Genomic DNA, 17,065 nt, shown 5'->3' with positions numbered 1-17,065 from the left:
AGGAAGTTATTTGGATAGATCAAAATGTAATAAAAACCTTATAGTTTTATTGTTTTTAATTGCCAAAACTAATCTGGTTTACTATCCAACTGTTCAGTACAAAGTGTGCTTAGGCCACATAGCTCTTCTGACATGATTCAAGGCACAGCTCTTCTGAAGGAATTTAGGTATTATCAGAATGTTTTCCAGCCTTCTATTCTGTAGCCACATTTAACAAGAACATCTGACTCCTTCATTGAGCAGATAAGAGAACGAGCTTTCACTGTGATGATTGGAAAGGCAGTGAGAAACTGGAAGTAATGGAAACAAATGTGGCTGTGGGCTTGTCATCACTACTACTGCTGGCATTTGTCATAGACCCCTCACTCAGACATCCGAGCATCAAATCAGGAAAGAGGCCAGACAAGGACAAGATAGGTGGAAACTCCAGGATCTGGCCCACTGGGGAGTCCACTAATCTAAAAGGACCAAAGGACCAGCATTTGTGTTAGTTAGCTTTAAATAATTTTTATAAAAACAATTATTCTAGGGGCCAGAGCAAAGGCACAGTAGTAGGGCATTTGCCTTGCACGTGGCTGACCCAGGACAGACCGTGGTTCGATCCCCAAGCCAGGAGCGATTTCTGACTGCTTTATCAGGAATGTGGTCCAAAAATCCAAAACAAATTTAAAATAATTATTTTATATTATTATAAAAGTAATAAGTATATATGGTGGTTAATTCCATACAGAAATATTTCTTCAACACAGTAACTCCACATATTTTAATGGGTTTAGTATCTTTTAGAATAAATTCAACACAGGAGGCAGGACATTTACACTTATTTTAAAAATAACTCTGTAGAGATAGAATGGCAAAATACACTGTTCTGAAACTATCTTTTTCCTGTTGTTACAGGAGCTCCTGTTGTTTTGGAGCTCTTCCCATGTGAACACATAGAGATCTTACTCATTAAATTTTTTTGGAAACAATTTGACGCATTCTATGTAGTAATAGGAAATTTAATATTTTAAGTTTTCTTTTTTGTGGTGCACTTTGTTTTGAACTTCAAAATCAGAGATAATGGAATATATATATATATATATATATATATATATATATAATATAAAACATCTGCTTACATATTGACCAAATACATATAAGCTAGTATTTTTGGATATTGCTATAAATAAAATATTTATTTTTAACTTGAGGTTTTACTAGAAAGTTGTTATTACTAAAAAAAAGTTATCTTTTTTTTTTTAAATTGGAGGTGACTCCCATCCTTTTGTACTCAGTCTCAACTTTCTTTTTTGTGGACTCCACATTTAGCATATACCCCTTTATTCTTTTATTCCTCACAGTAAATTTCAAGTAATACAAAAAATCCTGGATTAGTTATGCTCATTCAGTATGAACAAAATATTATTCTTTTCTAAGAAGCCATTTGTTTGAGATCATCCCAGGTAGAACCTTACAGTTTCTTTCATTAACTATTTATAACAGATTCAACAAAAATATTTATTTACTTGTGAAGTCATAATCCCACTTAAATATTAAGACCTATTTCTATGTGTGAAATTAAAGACATTGTCACTGTTAAAAGGATTATATCATCATCATACCAAAATTAAAAGCATCTTTATTTGTTTTTAGGCTACATTTGGCGCTAAGGGATTACCTCTGGTTTTATGCATAGGAATCACTCCTGGCAGGCTTGGGTGACATTATAAGGTGCCAGTGATTAAACCCTGGTCAGCCACATGAAAAGCAGATACCAAAGCTGCTGTAATATTGATCTCTTTTCTCAGAAAATTCTGAGTATGACTTTGTAGTCAGATTTCTCCATCCAATAGGATCCTATATCTATGAGGTTTTTATACTTTTCCCAATTTCCTTCAATCTAAATGCTATGAATGTTTTTCATGTGACAGAGACTTCCTACTCTTGCCCTTCTCTATCTTCACCCATACCCACATCCAACAATTAAAGGGAATTAACTAAGTCACCGTGTTTTCTGACTTGTAAGTAGAAAATAATGTAAGATGTGGGGAAGAATAATGTTTTTTTCCTAAAAATAAAATAATAATATTAATAAATCACTATATCTATGCTAACACAATCAGAATAGTCCATTTTTATCTCTTTTTTTAGATAAGGATATTGAAATATCCAGACCACCTATTTTATAGGAAACAATGAGTGTAGACCCAATATTTTATCTTTCAAAGTAAGCAGAATAGGGGGTTGCAAATAGATATCATTCCAGAAAATAATTCAGTTATAGATGATTTAGGGAGCATTGTAATATCTTCTGGGTAAACAGAGGCAAAGAGTAAGATACAAGATAGTCAAGGTATCTACTTTTCTTCTGCACACAAAATATCTGCTAAGGAAATCCAAAATATTAAAATATTAAAAAATGTTTTTTTACTTGAAATTTTGATATTTGAGTAACTGAATGTGCATCTTGTGAAAACAAAGAAAGTGTCATCTGAGAATATTATGTAAGAAAAAAATTGGAAGGGAAGTCAATCTGATTTCATTGAAACTTCTTTACAAAAGAGTTGAAAGGGGCCGGGCGGTGGCGCTAAAGGTAAGGTGCCTGCCTTGCCTGCGCTAGCCTTGGACGGACCGTGGTTCGATTCCCCTGGTGTCCCATATGGTCCCCCAAGCCAGGAGCAACTTCTGAGCACATAGCCAGGAGTAACCCCTGAGCGTTACTGGGTGTGGCCCAAAAACAAAAACAAAAACAAAAGAGTTGAAAGGATTATTTATTAAAGCTCTGTTATCAACAGCAGTAATTTGGCATCCTCATTCTACTTGGTATTTGGGATGAATAAAAGTATAGAAAAAATAAAGCAGTAGCCATAAATTTATCTTACTTCATACTGAATTAAGCAGTCTTCCATATTTTTTTAATTTCTAGCTCTCACACATTAAGATACATAGAGAAAATAAAGTAAACATATATGAAAGGATTACAGAATAGAAAAAAAATGAGAAAGGAATGAGCCATATATCTCTATGGGACACAATTGGAGATTCTCTCATTGTCTTCTGAGTGCTACTTGGAGTTAGAGAACATAGCAATGTATGGCTGTCCAAGAAGCATCCAAGAAGGAGTGGTACTAAAGTGAGTCTAAATAATGGTTAGCTGTAAGTAGAACCAGAGGATGTAATTGGATCTTTTGTGGATAATGGAAAGAGGGGAATTATAGGATAATGTCAAGCAAATATGGGGTGTGGCATATGAAAAAATTTTCTCCCACCCTCAATTTTGGAAGTTAACAGCTAAAGAGACACATTTTGAAAGTCTACATCATCAAGAGGTATACATAATTTAAAAAAAGTACTTTGCTTGGGACTGGTGTGAGAGTGTACAGTAGGCAGGACACTGGCCTTCCATGTGGTTGACCAGTATTTATTCCCTGGAACTTCATCTCCTAGTCCCACCATCAGTAAGTTCTAAGATCTTCTGGGTATTGTTCCCTCAAATAAAAGGGCATACAATAGTCATAGTGATATTTCTGTCAATAATGGGTCATATAAGTGATGATAATACATATAAATAGTCTAAATGCATTTATTTAAGTAGAAATTCACACAAAAAAATCCTCAAGTTTCTATATCTCAGAGAATGTCCTATTACTAATCAATCATGACTCTACAGCAGGGGTCTCAAACTCAATTTACCTGGGGGCCGCAGGAGGCAAAGTCGGGGTGAGACAGGGCTGCATAAGAGATTTTGCTTACCAAATATTCGCAATAAAAAATCGCATTATTAAGAAAAAAATCGCATTAAACATTTGCATACCTCGAACAGAACTGCTCAGGGTATGCGAATGTTTAATGTGATTTTTTTCTTACTAATGCGATTTTTATTGCGATCATTTGGTAAGTGAATAATCGCGAATACTGCTATATTTGAAGGCCAGCCGCGGGCCACAAAATGTTGTACGGAGGGCCACAAACGGCCTGCGGGCCGCGAGTTTGAGACCTGCTCTACAGTATTGTTATTTATACCAAATTTATAAACAATGTAGAGTCAAATTGTAATATATCACTTCTTTTTTTTAATAAATATAATTTTTATTTTAATCATAGTGGCTTACATATCATTGACAATAATATTTTAGATACATATTAACATAAAATCAGGGGAATTCCCATCACCGAATTGCCCTCCCTCCATCTCCGTTCCAGTCCTACTGCCCATATGCCAGAATAAGTGATCCCCTCTGTTCCTAGCTTACTACTTAGTGGTCCTACCCCTGTTTGGTTTTGGTACCTGCCTATTTCCCGCTCTAATTGGGAGGTGAGACTAGATAGTTCAAGTTATGTGGTTTTGTTCGAAGAAGAGAAAAGTAATAAACTGGGGAAAAAATCAAATACGCCAAAAATGGGCCGAGTCCTTCTGGAGGCTCTCATCCTAGGTTGGAGAGACGAAGGGGAAAAAGAAGGTGAAACACCACAACAGTACAAAAAGAGGTGTCAAATAAAATGTCCAGTGAGCTCTCCAACAATGAAGATAAGCACCACATAAAAGCCATGGTCTTGAGATAAAAAAAAAAAAAAAAAAACATGGCAGAGCACATAAAGGAAGAAAAGAAAAGAAGAAAAATAAATATATAAATGGAGACAACAACTTCAATATCCACACCAAAACAAAAAAAATTGACAAAACCTAGATAAATAAGAAAAATTGTTTTGTGCTTTTTGATTTTTTTTTCTTCCCTCCTGCACAGGCACAGTAAATATTGGGGTCATTCGAAAAGGAATTCTCTTGGCCTAAGAGATACAGGGTTTCTCCACCCTTGAAGTATATTATCATGTGATTAACTATAACTCCTTTCAGGTTTATTTACTCTCCCCTTGGTGCTTTTGTGGTGTATGGAAGACTTCTGCTCCGTCCTGGGTGATAAAATCAGACCTCTGTATCTAGAGAGCTCAGTATCTGCACAGGTCAGGGAGTGGAACTTATGATGAAGTCTTTCTTTGTGATTCTAGAAGTTCTGTTCCCTCAGTGTCATTTTAATCCGTCTTCTGTGGTTGGTGGTCTTGGTCTTTGCGCTGATCCTAGGATGGGGCCTGGGATAGCGTCTTTCATTATGTTTCCAGAAGACCCATTCCACTGCAATTGTCTCAGACAGACCTCTGGAACTAGAGATCATGGTTGTTGTGCAGGTCGTAGCTCAAACCCTAGACTAGGGATTTTTTTTATTGGTTCCAGGAGAAATACAGTCCGGTCATGGTTCTAGCAGCCAGTAATCTGTAAATCGCGATCTTGGCATTTGGACAGACCAAAGGGTGACAAGTCTTCTGATTTTGTCTTATCGTTAGCTGGTGAGGTAGGATAACCTGCTTTTAGGTCAAGTTGTTCCCAGTTTCCTTGTTGTCAGGATATCATATTAGAGCTGGCACTTGTTGGTGTCTGGGCAGTATTAAGGATGTCCCGGATGGGATCTGTTTCCTGTGGCTGTTGTGAAGAACTGTGTCATTTCTATATCTGGGATCCGGGAAGTTGTAATATATGACTTCTAATCAAATTTTTATAAAAAGTTGTGCCAGTTGGTTTTATTTCAGGACCAAGACTATTAAGTGGTGCTTGCCTTTAGTGCTGTAGTGCTCACTGGATATTTTATTCAATATTTCTTTTTGTATTATTGTGGTATTTTAATTTCGTTTTTCCTGTCCTCTCTCAAACTGAGGTTGAGAGCCTCTAGAAGGACTACACCCATTTTCGGCTTATTTTACCCCACTTTATTGCTTTTTCTTCAAACAAAACCACATAACTTGAGCTATCTAGTTCCGCCTCTCAAACAGAGGGAGAAATAAGGGAGGGTACCAGAACCAACCAGATATATGATTACTAAGTAGTAAGCTAGACACAGAGGGAACCTCTTATTCTAGCAGCCCAGGGGGTGAGGGTGGGGGATAGGGGAGGCAGGTTGGGAACGGGGATGGAGGGAGGGCAAATTTGGTGATGGGAATTCCCCTGATTCAATGTTAATATGTACCTAAAATACTACTGTGAAAGATATGTAAGCCAATATAGTCAAAATAAAAATTATATATATATATATATATATATATATATATATATATAAAGTTGTGCCACTTTAGAAAATGCCTCTAAACACACTGAAGACCATATCAAGGTGGTCCAGTGTACAACTGATGATCACTACTCCTCCAAGTTCTGCAAGGGTAGAAGATGAACTAAATGACTGAGGACCTACATTGTCCCTGTTGATAAGGACAGAAGTCATAGGAGATATTTCTTACATAGCTAATGACAGTGGCCTAATTTTAAGGAAAATATACGGTGCCTTATGCAGGCAATAGAAACTTGAGTTCAGGAGTCTTACAGACTGGATTTCTCTTTTGCTCTATTTCTTGAGTGGCTCTGTGACTGTTGTGTATGTAAATATTTTAGGGGATTATTATGTTACTGACCCTAACCTGATTGGTGATTGTGCCCTACCCTAGGGTGTGATCTGGCATTCTGCCCCCACCCTAGGGTAGGACCTGATTCTGCTTCCACCATTGGCTGGTATCTGATCCCACCATTGGGTGGTACCTGATTCTGGGGGATAAAAACAAGGGTCTGTGGAAGGCGGGGGGGGGGGGGGGGGGCTTTTTGCTGGAACTGAGGCTGAGTCTTTGGACTTCAGTCTTGTCATCCAAATAAAGCTAATATTTCCACAAGCCTGACTGTCTGCGAGCTGATTACCCGCCGTTTCACCTCAAAACCGTCGGCTAGACAGGGTGGCAGATGCATGCTCCGAGCTGGAGGGGAAAGGCCTCATCCTCCATCCCTCCATCAGTCAACCTCTTCAGGGGCTCACTTGCAACATGTGACTATTAGAAATTATAAATCTTTGGGGCCAGAGCAATATGACAATGGATAGGGCATTTACCTTGTACACAGCCACCCAAGTTTTGATCTCCCAGCATCACCTATGGTTCCCTGAGCCTGCTGGGAGTAATTTCTGAGCATAGAGCAAGGAGTAACTCCTGAGCATCATGGAGTGTGGCCCCCCAAAAAACAAACAGAAAAATACAGAAATTATAAAACTCTCAGGCCTAGTTTCTCATCTCTTAAATAAGCATAATATGTAGCTTAAAATATTTGGCTGTATATAAAAAAACAACATATAAAATATGAAACTAATCCCAGATATGAGTTCATTAATTTCAATTTTGGGGGGGAGTTGGGCTATACCCAGTGGTGTTCAGGTGTTACTCCTGGCTCTGTGCTCAGAAATCACTCCTGCCAGGTTCAAGGGACCTTCTGGGATGCCCTGGATGGAACCTGGGTTCATCCAGCATCCAGGCTTGGTTGCATGCAAGGTTTATGGCCTACTGCTGTGCTATTGCTCCAGCCTGAGTTCACTAATTTCTAGTTGGTGTTGTTATTATTGTTTTTGTTGGAGTATATTCGTATTTCAAGTCTAAAACTTTCAAGAATCAAAATGACCCTCTAGGATGCAGTTTATTCTCTGGTAAGCTTTGGAAAAGTCAATACAGCATCAGAATTAGAAAACAGGTTTGTCTTGAGAGACTAGCTGTACAGTAGCAATGACTTATACTACTTAGAGCAGAAAATTATTGCAAAGACTGCATGTTACTTGTGCTCTTTCCCATTGAAATCAGGCTCATGGGGACAGGGGCAAAGGCCACCTTATCTGTATGCCTTTGGAACAACCAGTCTATCAGTTCTTCCCTTAAAATTGGCCCTCTGCTCTTGTCTCCTGTGGTGACCAAGGCTGACTGGGACCTGCTGGAATGCAGTGTGCTGGCTATTGTCCCTGTGCACATGTCAAGCAGTATGATGACAAGGACCTGCTTTAGGAAGCTCTGACATCATTCTCTTGTTATGCCCAAAGGGCTGACTATGGGTACTGGCCTCATTGAGATCTTGACCTGAGCTTTCCCTCTCTCCTTTGAAAGTGATTAGATGAACGACTCAGTTCTATTTTTCTCAGCATAAACATTTAAAACTCCAAGATTAAAGTAAGATAAAATGAGTCCTAGTTACCTATTTTTGCTAAAAGTCACACACCAAGGGCTGGAACTCTTGAAGTGGAATGTGAAAATCGACCCCACTGGCTTATCTACTTGCAAATTGGAGCCATGTATGCAAGAGAGCTATTTTAATTCATGGATATCCTTTTGGAAAAGACTGATGCAAAATTCCTTTCTGAAGGGAGAAGGGAATATGTGAAATTAGCTTTTGCCAGAATGAAGCCCTGCCTACAAATATTTCAATATGTTGAAACAAAGACAAAAACAAAAACAAAAGATGTAAGACTTACAGAAGTAGAATTGGGTACTTTTATTATAAAAATATACTCTAGTGGGAAGTTTAAGGAACAATGATTCCTGCCCCACCCCCTAAACCTCCATTCCTGGCATATTAGATTTTTTTTACTTTCTTTCTTCTATTTTTGAGCCTATTCCTGACTCAACACTGTCACTCTAGCAGGCTTGGGGATCACATGGGTTTCTAGTTATTTGCCCCCAGCATTCAAGTGTAAGAGAAATGCCCTATTGTCACTTCAACCCCAATTTTTCTTATGTGTCTTAATCCTAGAGCCAGAATAGTGTGAGGAGAAACAGTGGAAGATAGGAATAAATTTTAATGAAAATATTTGCCTTGCATTTGAGACACTCACTTTGATCTGTCACCACACACAAAAAAAAAATTTAAAGAACAGTGGAGAGGCTTCCCAAAAATGTTTAGATAGCACTCTCAAACCAAGTTACTATGGCATGTGAATTATTATAAATTGAGGATAAATTGAGGCTCACAATAAATTTTACCAGCCTCTATATAAAAAGAAGAATAAAAATTAGTGCATTACTCAAAATTATCTCTCTTAACTCTTTCTACTGAAGATCAACAAATGAACATCAAATTACGTATATTATTGTCATTAGAGCTAGCCTCTTTGTCATGATAGTTACCACTTCTCTCTGTGAATGCCCATGCCTCTATTCTGCCCCTTAGTTTTTATTTATTCTCCCAATTCTCCTCACTGACATTGCATTCCATATTTATATAGATTTCCTATACATACTTAACATTTTACTTTTACTAATTTCTTTTATATTAATTTGATTGCTCAATTTCTCCAAGAAGGTGGGGGAAATTTTCACTCTATCCAACTTTCTCTACAATTAATTTGTATTCTAATTGTCTGCATTAGTTTTTAAAGGCAAATAAGGTCTAGAGGCAAATAAGATCAAAAGGTATGCTGAAGATACCATCTCTCACTTTATTGCTACAGGATCCACCCATTTCAAAGGCCTTTTTAGGTTTCTAAGGACATCCTCCAGCAGTGACCCCATAGACATGTCATCTCCACCTCTAAAGGATGCCTATAATTATTCAATAATTACTTTATTAGGAATAAATGGTGGTTCCAAGACTATCACCTACCTCTTTACTTTTCGCACAAATTCAAAAGGTGGTTTCCAGAATTTTTCTCAAAAATAACTATTTTTTATGTCTGTAGTGTGTTTCTTACACCAACGAGGAAATATTTTTTCCTGAAAATTATTTATTATTGATAATAATAATAATAAGTAATGCAAAGCAAATATCTTCTCCCTCCTTGTGTAAAAACAAACTAGTCTATCTGACTGTACTCATGCTGATCTTCCTTTTCTATTTTTATTAATTAATATAAAATTAAGAACTAAACAAAATAAGATTTAAATGATTTCTATTTTATTACATAGTGCTTTGGGTAAGAATTTACCATATACTTTTGTAGTTTCGAAAACACTTTTACAAAAATATGAAAAGTAACTATAGCCTTAGAATTAACATTGTTTCCGGCATATAAGATGACTTTTAATCCATGAAAAAGTCAGTTTTCAAAAAGTCAGTAAGTTAAAAAACTTACTCCAAATTCACGGACAAGTGCTCCATCCCCCTCTTACCACTGCATCCCATCCAGCTACCAGGCATCATCATTCAATCCTCTGATTGTCCTGATTATCTTTCAGGGCACACAGAAGAGCTGAGTTACCAAGGGCTGCATCCCAACCAACCGCCTGGTTTCATCACTGTTATGCTGCTTTCCTGTGCTCAGTCCTCTGTTCAGCTTTTATGGGACACAGAGGAGGTGCTCTGTCTCCTGCTAGCTGTCCTATTAATTACCGCCCCCAGCCAGCTGCTCTTGGAGGAGCCCCCTCTCTCCTCTCTTGAAGGAGCTCATTGAGGAGCTCTCAATGGAGGCCACAATTAAAAAATCACAGTCACTCACTACAAATGGCAAATGTAAAATGATAGTTGGCACTCCAAAGTCTAGCATTATTAAACATATACTGTTAACCTTTGAGGGTTCTACTCTTTTTCTCTTGCGCTTTTTAATTTCCATTTTGTGTGCATTAAAAGAGAGGTAGTCGTATACAATGAATATAGCTCAAACTCTATATTTTAACAGGAAAAGTAGGGGGTAGTCTTTTACGCACAGTTCTCTTATACGCTAGAAAATATGGGAACTCTAGCCTCTTGTTTTGTTTTGTTTTTGGGCCACACCCGGGGGTGCTCAGGGGTTACTCCTGGCTGTCTGCTCAGAAATAGCTCCTGGCAGGCACGGGGGACCATATGGGACACCGGGATTCGAACCAACCACCTTTGGTCCTGGATCGGCTGCTTGCAAGGCAAACACCGCTATGCTATCTCTCCAGGCCCAAACTCTAGCCTCTTAATTTCAGTTATCTATTCTAATTACTCACCACCATTTATTTGCATTTTACCTTCTTCATTATCATTATCTATTGATATTTGGTTTGCCTATTTGTCACTTTCTCTAGTGGTTTATTTGGTAGGAATGAGTGTACTGGCCTGGTTTTAAAGTCTTGCTGCCTTCAGGCTGAAGAGAATAGAGAGAAGTATTCATAGTGCTACCTTTTATGGCCTCTTTCACAGCAGAGTCAATGGGCAGTATGTTCTTCTCTACCAGCTCTAGTGGCCCTGGCCGCAGAGCAATTTTTTCATTGAGATCATCTGCAAGTCGGGCTCTTTTCAGCTTCATCTGAGCAGTTGAAATGGACCTCTCTGAAGTGGAGGCTGATGGGTTAAAGTTGAAAGGATTACTTCTAGCATTTGATACTTTTTTTGTGCCTTTTAACCAAAACATTGTGTTACATTGTGCTCTACCATCCTAGTAAAAGTTCAATGCAGCTATCATCATTACACATGTATTAGCCAAAAGGACTAGACACTTCCTAATAAAGGCAAATAGCTAAACACACAGGCTAGTTAGAGAAATTTGCTCTAAGAGGATTTTTGAAAAGAAAAAATTGCAATTTGCCATTCTGTAAGCAAATAGTACAGGGACCTGCATTACTTGTTGAGCCTAAGCTGCAACATTAGAATGCACCTCCTATTTTTACTGGCAGGCACAATTGATCATGCAGTAAATATTATTTACTAAAATTAGTTCTTGTCAATATTGTGATACTGATACTAATACTCTGGTCAATAGTAGAAGAAAAATTATGTATATATTGTTTAATAAAACAATTTAAAAGACTAAAAAATTAAACAGGCAGATTTTCATTATTTATATGGTGAGAAAGGTCAAGCCATTGGATTTCTTCTCTTTCATTTTGGCTCTGATTTACTCTGATTTTGAGGAAGACTCGAGGCACAATCTAATCAACAACTTATTGTTACATTATTGTTGTTATTATTATTATTATTATTATTATTATTATTATTAAGTAAAGATCTATACATTTAGTGCCAAAAAGAACTTCCAGTTTCACTCTTAATTTAGAAGATTTGGCAAAATTTGAGTCCCCATTGTTTCATTATTATGAATCTAACAGCACACAGTTTGTGTTTTACTTAGACATCTCCACCCAAGAGAGAAATTTAAGAATGTTTAATTGTTCCAGCAGGTTAGATGTATCTCTGAAACAGTAAAGTGAACATCAATAACACAAACAAAAAGGCTAGAGTGCCTAAAGAAGCCTAAACCTCTTCCAAGGTTCCAAGGCTGATCTTTCTGATTTACCCCACAAAACATAGGTTTGATCTTCAGAAAAAAGTGCCTCTATTTATTCTTTATTTTGTCTTAGATTTTTTTTTTGCAATATGTATATCATTGAACAGAGGTTTTCCCACATTGAGACAAAGGTCTACCACTTCATTGTATCTCTAAGATATGCATTTTTCTTACATATTCATTCGATTTTCTCATTTTTGTTTGGAAAACTTGCCCCAAACCAAACCACACGCTTTCAAAAATTGAGATTTTCACTTTTCAGCACTCTTATGCTTTGACCTTCCTCCCCCTAACACATCTTAGTTCATCTTTGTAATTTTGCTTCCTTAGTTCTGTTACCCTGCTTTCTACATTCTTCTCATCACAAACATTTTATTCTTTCTACTCACAGCATAAAGCCTTGCAATTTTCCCTCTTCTTACCATCTTTTTATCTATCTATCTATCTATCTATCTATCTATCTATCTATCTATCTATCTATTTATTGCTGTGACTGTGTCTAATAGTTCCAGGCATTAGCCCTTACATTAGTTTCTGTAATTAAAGACAATGAACCATTGAAGAAAACAGAAATTACTTTTAAGTCTAACAGACTCTTAGTGCTCTAGGTAACTAATTTCTATATTCTTGTAATTCTAGAAGGGATAAACTCCAGAAACATGCAATTGAACTGGGAACAGCTAGGATTCATGATCACATTTTAATTAAAGACCATAATCATGTAACTTTTATGTGATAATTTTAAAATCATAGTATACTATAGAATCAATGTCATAAATATAAAATGTCTTTAAATGTATGCAAAAGAAAAATTAAAAGTATATATTAGAAAACTTAGAATAAACTGTTATAACAAATGGACATTTTTCATTCTTAGTTATTTAATGTAATTGTTGGGTCATATTTTTCTTCACTGAACTTGTCTCTGAAATATATATTACATATATATGTATGTATATGCCTTTTAAAATAAGACTTTAATTTTACACATAGTTCACTTAAAGATATTTTCATTAAACATTATGTTTTATACCTTTTCTTTTTCTTTTCTTTTATTTTTTTATTCATTTTATTTCTTTCATTTTTTTTTCCCGTTTGGGTTAACCTGAAGAAACCTTTTATTTTGGGCCACACCTGGATGCAATCAGTGGTTACATCTGAGCACTGCTCAGAAATTATTCCTGGAAGTTCAAAGGACAATATGGGATACAGAATCAAAGCATACAACACCCTATCAGCTGTGAAACTGTTCATTACCAGGAAACTTTTGGTAAGATAAAAATGTTAAAAATCAGGTTTAATAGGTTCAGCGACTACTAGGGACTGTCTAAGCCTGATGTCTTTTGCATGCTAAGTTCAAAACTATAAAATATTATTTTTTTGGCATTTTTAAAAGATATCTATATTGTATTAAAATTATTCAATCACCAATTTACTATTACTGGAGTATTAAATATAATTTTAATATTCCCTTTGGGTAATAAGTAATAAGTAAGAAGCTTATTACTGGGCTTCAATTTAAAAATGGACTCTTTTTTTCTTTGTTTTTGGGCCACATCTGATGATGCTCAGGGGTTACTCATGGCTGTGCACTTAGAAATTGCTCCTGGTTTGTGGGACCATATGGAAGGCCGAAGATTGAACCAAGTTCTGTCTTGGGTCAGCTGTATGCAAGGCAAATGCCCTAATGCTGCGCTATCCTTCTGGCTCCATAAATGAACATATTTTTAAAGAATTTCAGTGTATGTTGGATTTTCCTCAAGTTCTCAGGATAAAAAGTAGCAAGCTACAATAAGAAGTTTAATACGTTTAATTAGAATTAAGTCTCATATATATATGATTTCCCAGGGTTTTTTCATGGCTAAAAGGGCTAGAAAATGATTCGAAAATAGCATTTAATAATGGTAGGGGAGACTTTTTAAAACATCTTAGCAGCTATACAGAAACCAAAATCTTTGGGAAAATGGAGCATAATTTGACAGGGACAGGATTATAATTTCGTGCACCCTTACCTTGCAGTATGTGCATATTAACCAAGTCAGTATGATTGGACCTGTTTCTGACCTTGTGCTTCAGGGTGTCTTCAGTCTGTAACACATAATTAGTTCTGCTATGAACCTCATATAACTGCTCACCACTTTTAATACCAAAGAAACTAAGCTTCTCTAGGTATTTGTTTTATGATAAATAAAACATGACAAATTTCGTGGTTTAATACACTTTTATAAAGTGGCAAATACACATCTCCCTGGTAATTATAGGATAAAAAATATAACAGAAGAGTTAAAAAATGTTTAGCCTACATCATTGCTAAAGAAATTCTTTCAAGAGCAAGGCAGGTAATATTAATAGAATTGTTGACAATATAAAATTTGTACATCATTAATTCCAGTATTCTCTTAAAACACAATGTTAGATAAGGTCAATAATTATTCCTAAAATCAATAAATATTTCTAATCTCCCAATATGCCCTTGCTTCCTTCTTTCCTTCCTTCTTTCCTCCCTCCCTTCCTCCTTCCGTTTCTCCCTCCTTCCCTCTCTCCCTTCTCCTTCCCTCCATCCCTCCTTCCCTCTCTTCCTCCATTTTTCCTTCCTTTCTTCCTTCCTTTTCTCCCTCCCTCCCTTCTTTCCTCCATCCTTCCCTTTCTTCCTTTCTTCTTTCCTCCCCCTCTTTCTTTTCTCCCTTTTTCCCTCCCTCCTTTTCCTTCTCCTTCCTTCCCTCCCTCCTTCTCTCTTCCTCCCTCCTTTCTTCCTTCTTTCCTTTTCATCTTTATTTCCTTCTTCCTTCCTTCCTTTTTTCCTCCCTCTCTCCCTTTCTTCCTCCTTTTCTTTCTTCTCTTTCTTTCATTCATTCTTTCTTATTCTTTCTTTAGTCCTTCCTTCCTTTTTTCTCTTTCCTTAATTTTTCTTTTCTTATAAGCTAGTTTGCAGACTCAAATTTAGATATAAGAATTTTAGAAGACAACCTTTCTTTTTATTCTGACTTGTGATAATATAAATTGCTAAATAGCATTTCTATAACAATAATTATTTTACAGAGGTTTAGTCTGAGAGTTTATGATATATGATGATATATCTCAAATTCCTTCAAGACACTGAAAGCAGAAAAAACAGATTTAGCTTTATTTGCTTATAAGTAAACTAGAAATTCTGTATAGAAAGATACTTTTGAGAACTTAATTGAATCAAAATAAAACATTTTTTCTGAGAAAGGCACTATATGAAAAGTAAAGATACAATGTTAATTTTACTGTAAAAATAACCACTTTGATTTATATTAAATCCTTGCACTGCAATCATTCCCCTCAATATCAGCATGATTAGAAATTTTAATAACATATTTAAATAAAAAATTAACAGTTTCAGAGTTAATAGTTTTGGTATCAATTTCGGGGCTTTTTATGTATTGTAGGGTGTGGGAAACTGATAAATTAGTTGAGTATATTGTGAAAAATTCACTCTTTAGACTAACTTAGCATCCTTTAGTCAAAAACTCAGCATTCATAACCTGTATGTAAGTCCAAAAGGCACTTTGAAAAGAAAATACCTGGTTACTATCCAAATGTTTTCTTTGCTCACGGAATTCAGTTGGGCTTTTTATTGCTGAAACAGAAAAACAAATATGTGAATAGAAGTCAATTTAAGATTCTGGTTACCATAACAGCATTTTCTTGTGAGCTTGTTGCACTGTGCACACATGAACATGATTGCTGTTGTTATACCATAAGCGCTGGACAGAAAAGGTTTGGAGGCCATCAACCTTACTGAAGCCAAAGGATACCAAGAAAGATGTTTAGGTTTAAACAGAGGCATAGTGGACAAAAGGAAGAGAGAGAAGTGGCCAAGATAGGTCAGTCCAAGTTCCTGAGAAAGTATGGGTGTGGCTGTGGGGCTGTGATGTTTATACCATGACATGTGAAAAAGTTGTAAATGAAGTAATCTAGTTTAAGGAAAATAGTCTATGGGACTAAATTGATTCTTTCTCTTTGGCTGCTCCATCCTTAAATTTGGGGGAGGCTTTGCCGTGGTGGTGGTGGTATTATATCTGTAGAAAGTAGGTTCTACCTTGGATAAAGTATGCGGTTGGTCAGTTAAAAACATGCAACTAAGGGCCAAGTGAAAAGTACAAAATCAGACATTCAAAGTTGAAAGAAAACCTACGGAGATTGTTAAATACAATTCCAACTTTGAACAAAATAAAAATTTACAGAAGATACACTTACACTTGCCAGAGTCACAGAGTTAGAGGCACTTAGGTTTTCCAAAAACCTAAGTTTTCTCAAAGCATAATATTCATCATCTTAGAAGAACATAAATTCAAGTTCCTCAATAAAATTGTATAGAAGTTTTGTAAAAGAATAATGTTTAAAACATTAATCTCCAGCTGTTTTATTGGCCATAATCAATTTAGACAAAAAGGCAGCCTCCAAATTTTCCAAGTCATTTTTATTATTTTGCATTTTATAGCATCTTATTATGATGATTTAACATACTTTTCTGTATTTGCAAATTATTCATAAAACTAAAACATCTGAAAATTTGTTTTTACAGTTCCATAAAACAATAATTTTGTTTTGTTTTTTACTGGGTCACACTAAATGTGCTCAGGATTTAGTTCTGCTTCTTAACTAATGAATCACTCCTAGCAGGCTCCAGGGACCATATGTGGCTACAGAGATTAAACTTCTATAGTCCAGGAAAGCTTCCTACCCACTGTAATATAGTTTTATACCTCTATGAAACAATGTACACTAGAAGAGAATAACAGGCCCTTTCATGATAAGTTATGGGCTTGATCAGAAGTTAAGAATAAATTGAAATGTAATATTTTACTTGTAAATCTGTATAAATTGGTGAATCACATGATCCACAATTTAAATATTACTCCAATAGATACTGAAGTGTGCTGCAGTCAATGACTATTCAAAAGTTTGCCCACCATAATTTTTTGGTCAATTAAGCATATGAGGCATCTTGTATATGTCTATCAGTGTGTTTGTGTATGTGTGAATGTATATTATGATATATATCACTTGGTCGTTAATAGTATGCT

General features: G+C 36.0%; 1 protein-coding gene across 2 annotated transcripts in view; it reads right to left on the bottom strand.

Moving 5' to 3' along the window:
• MYOCD (myocardin) overlaps positions 1-14,054 on the bottom strand; it is a 63,282-nt gene extending 49,228 nt beyond the window's left edge. For both annotated transcript variants that reach the window (XM_049776847.1, XM_049776848.1), the window contains exons 1-2: positions 14,024-14,054; positions 10,907-11,068 (exon numbers count right to left, since the gene is read on the bottom strand). In XM_049776847.1, coding sequence (XP_049632804.1) covers positions 10,907-11,068; positions 14,024-14,039 — 178 coding nt within the window. In that variant the 5' untranslated portion in view covers positions 14,040-14,054. The remainder of the gene's footprint in view (positions 1-10,906; positions 11,069-14,023) is intronic.
• Positions 14,055-17,065: the final 3,011 nt, after the last annotated feature.

This window comes from Suncus etruscus, chromosome 7, assembly GCF_024139225.1.
Source record: "Suncus etruscus isolate mSunEtr1 chromosome 7, mSunEtr1.pri.cur, whole genome shotgun sequence".
Lineage (NCBI taxonomy): Eukaryota > Metazoa > Chordata > Mammalia > Eulipotyphla > Soricidae > Suncus > Suncus etruscus.
Note: the sequence above shows the minus strand (reverse complement) of the source record. Positions and strands in the feature narration are given on the sequence as shown.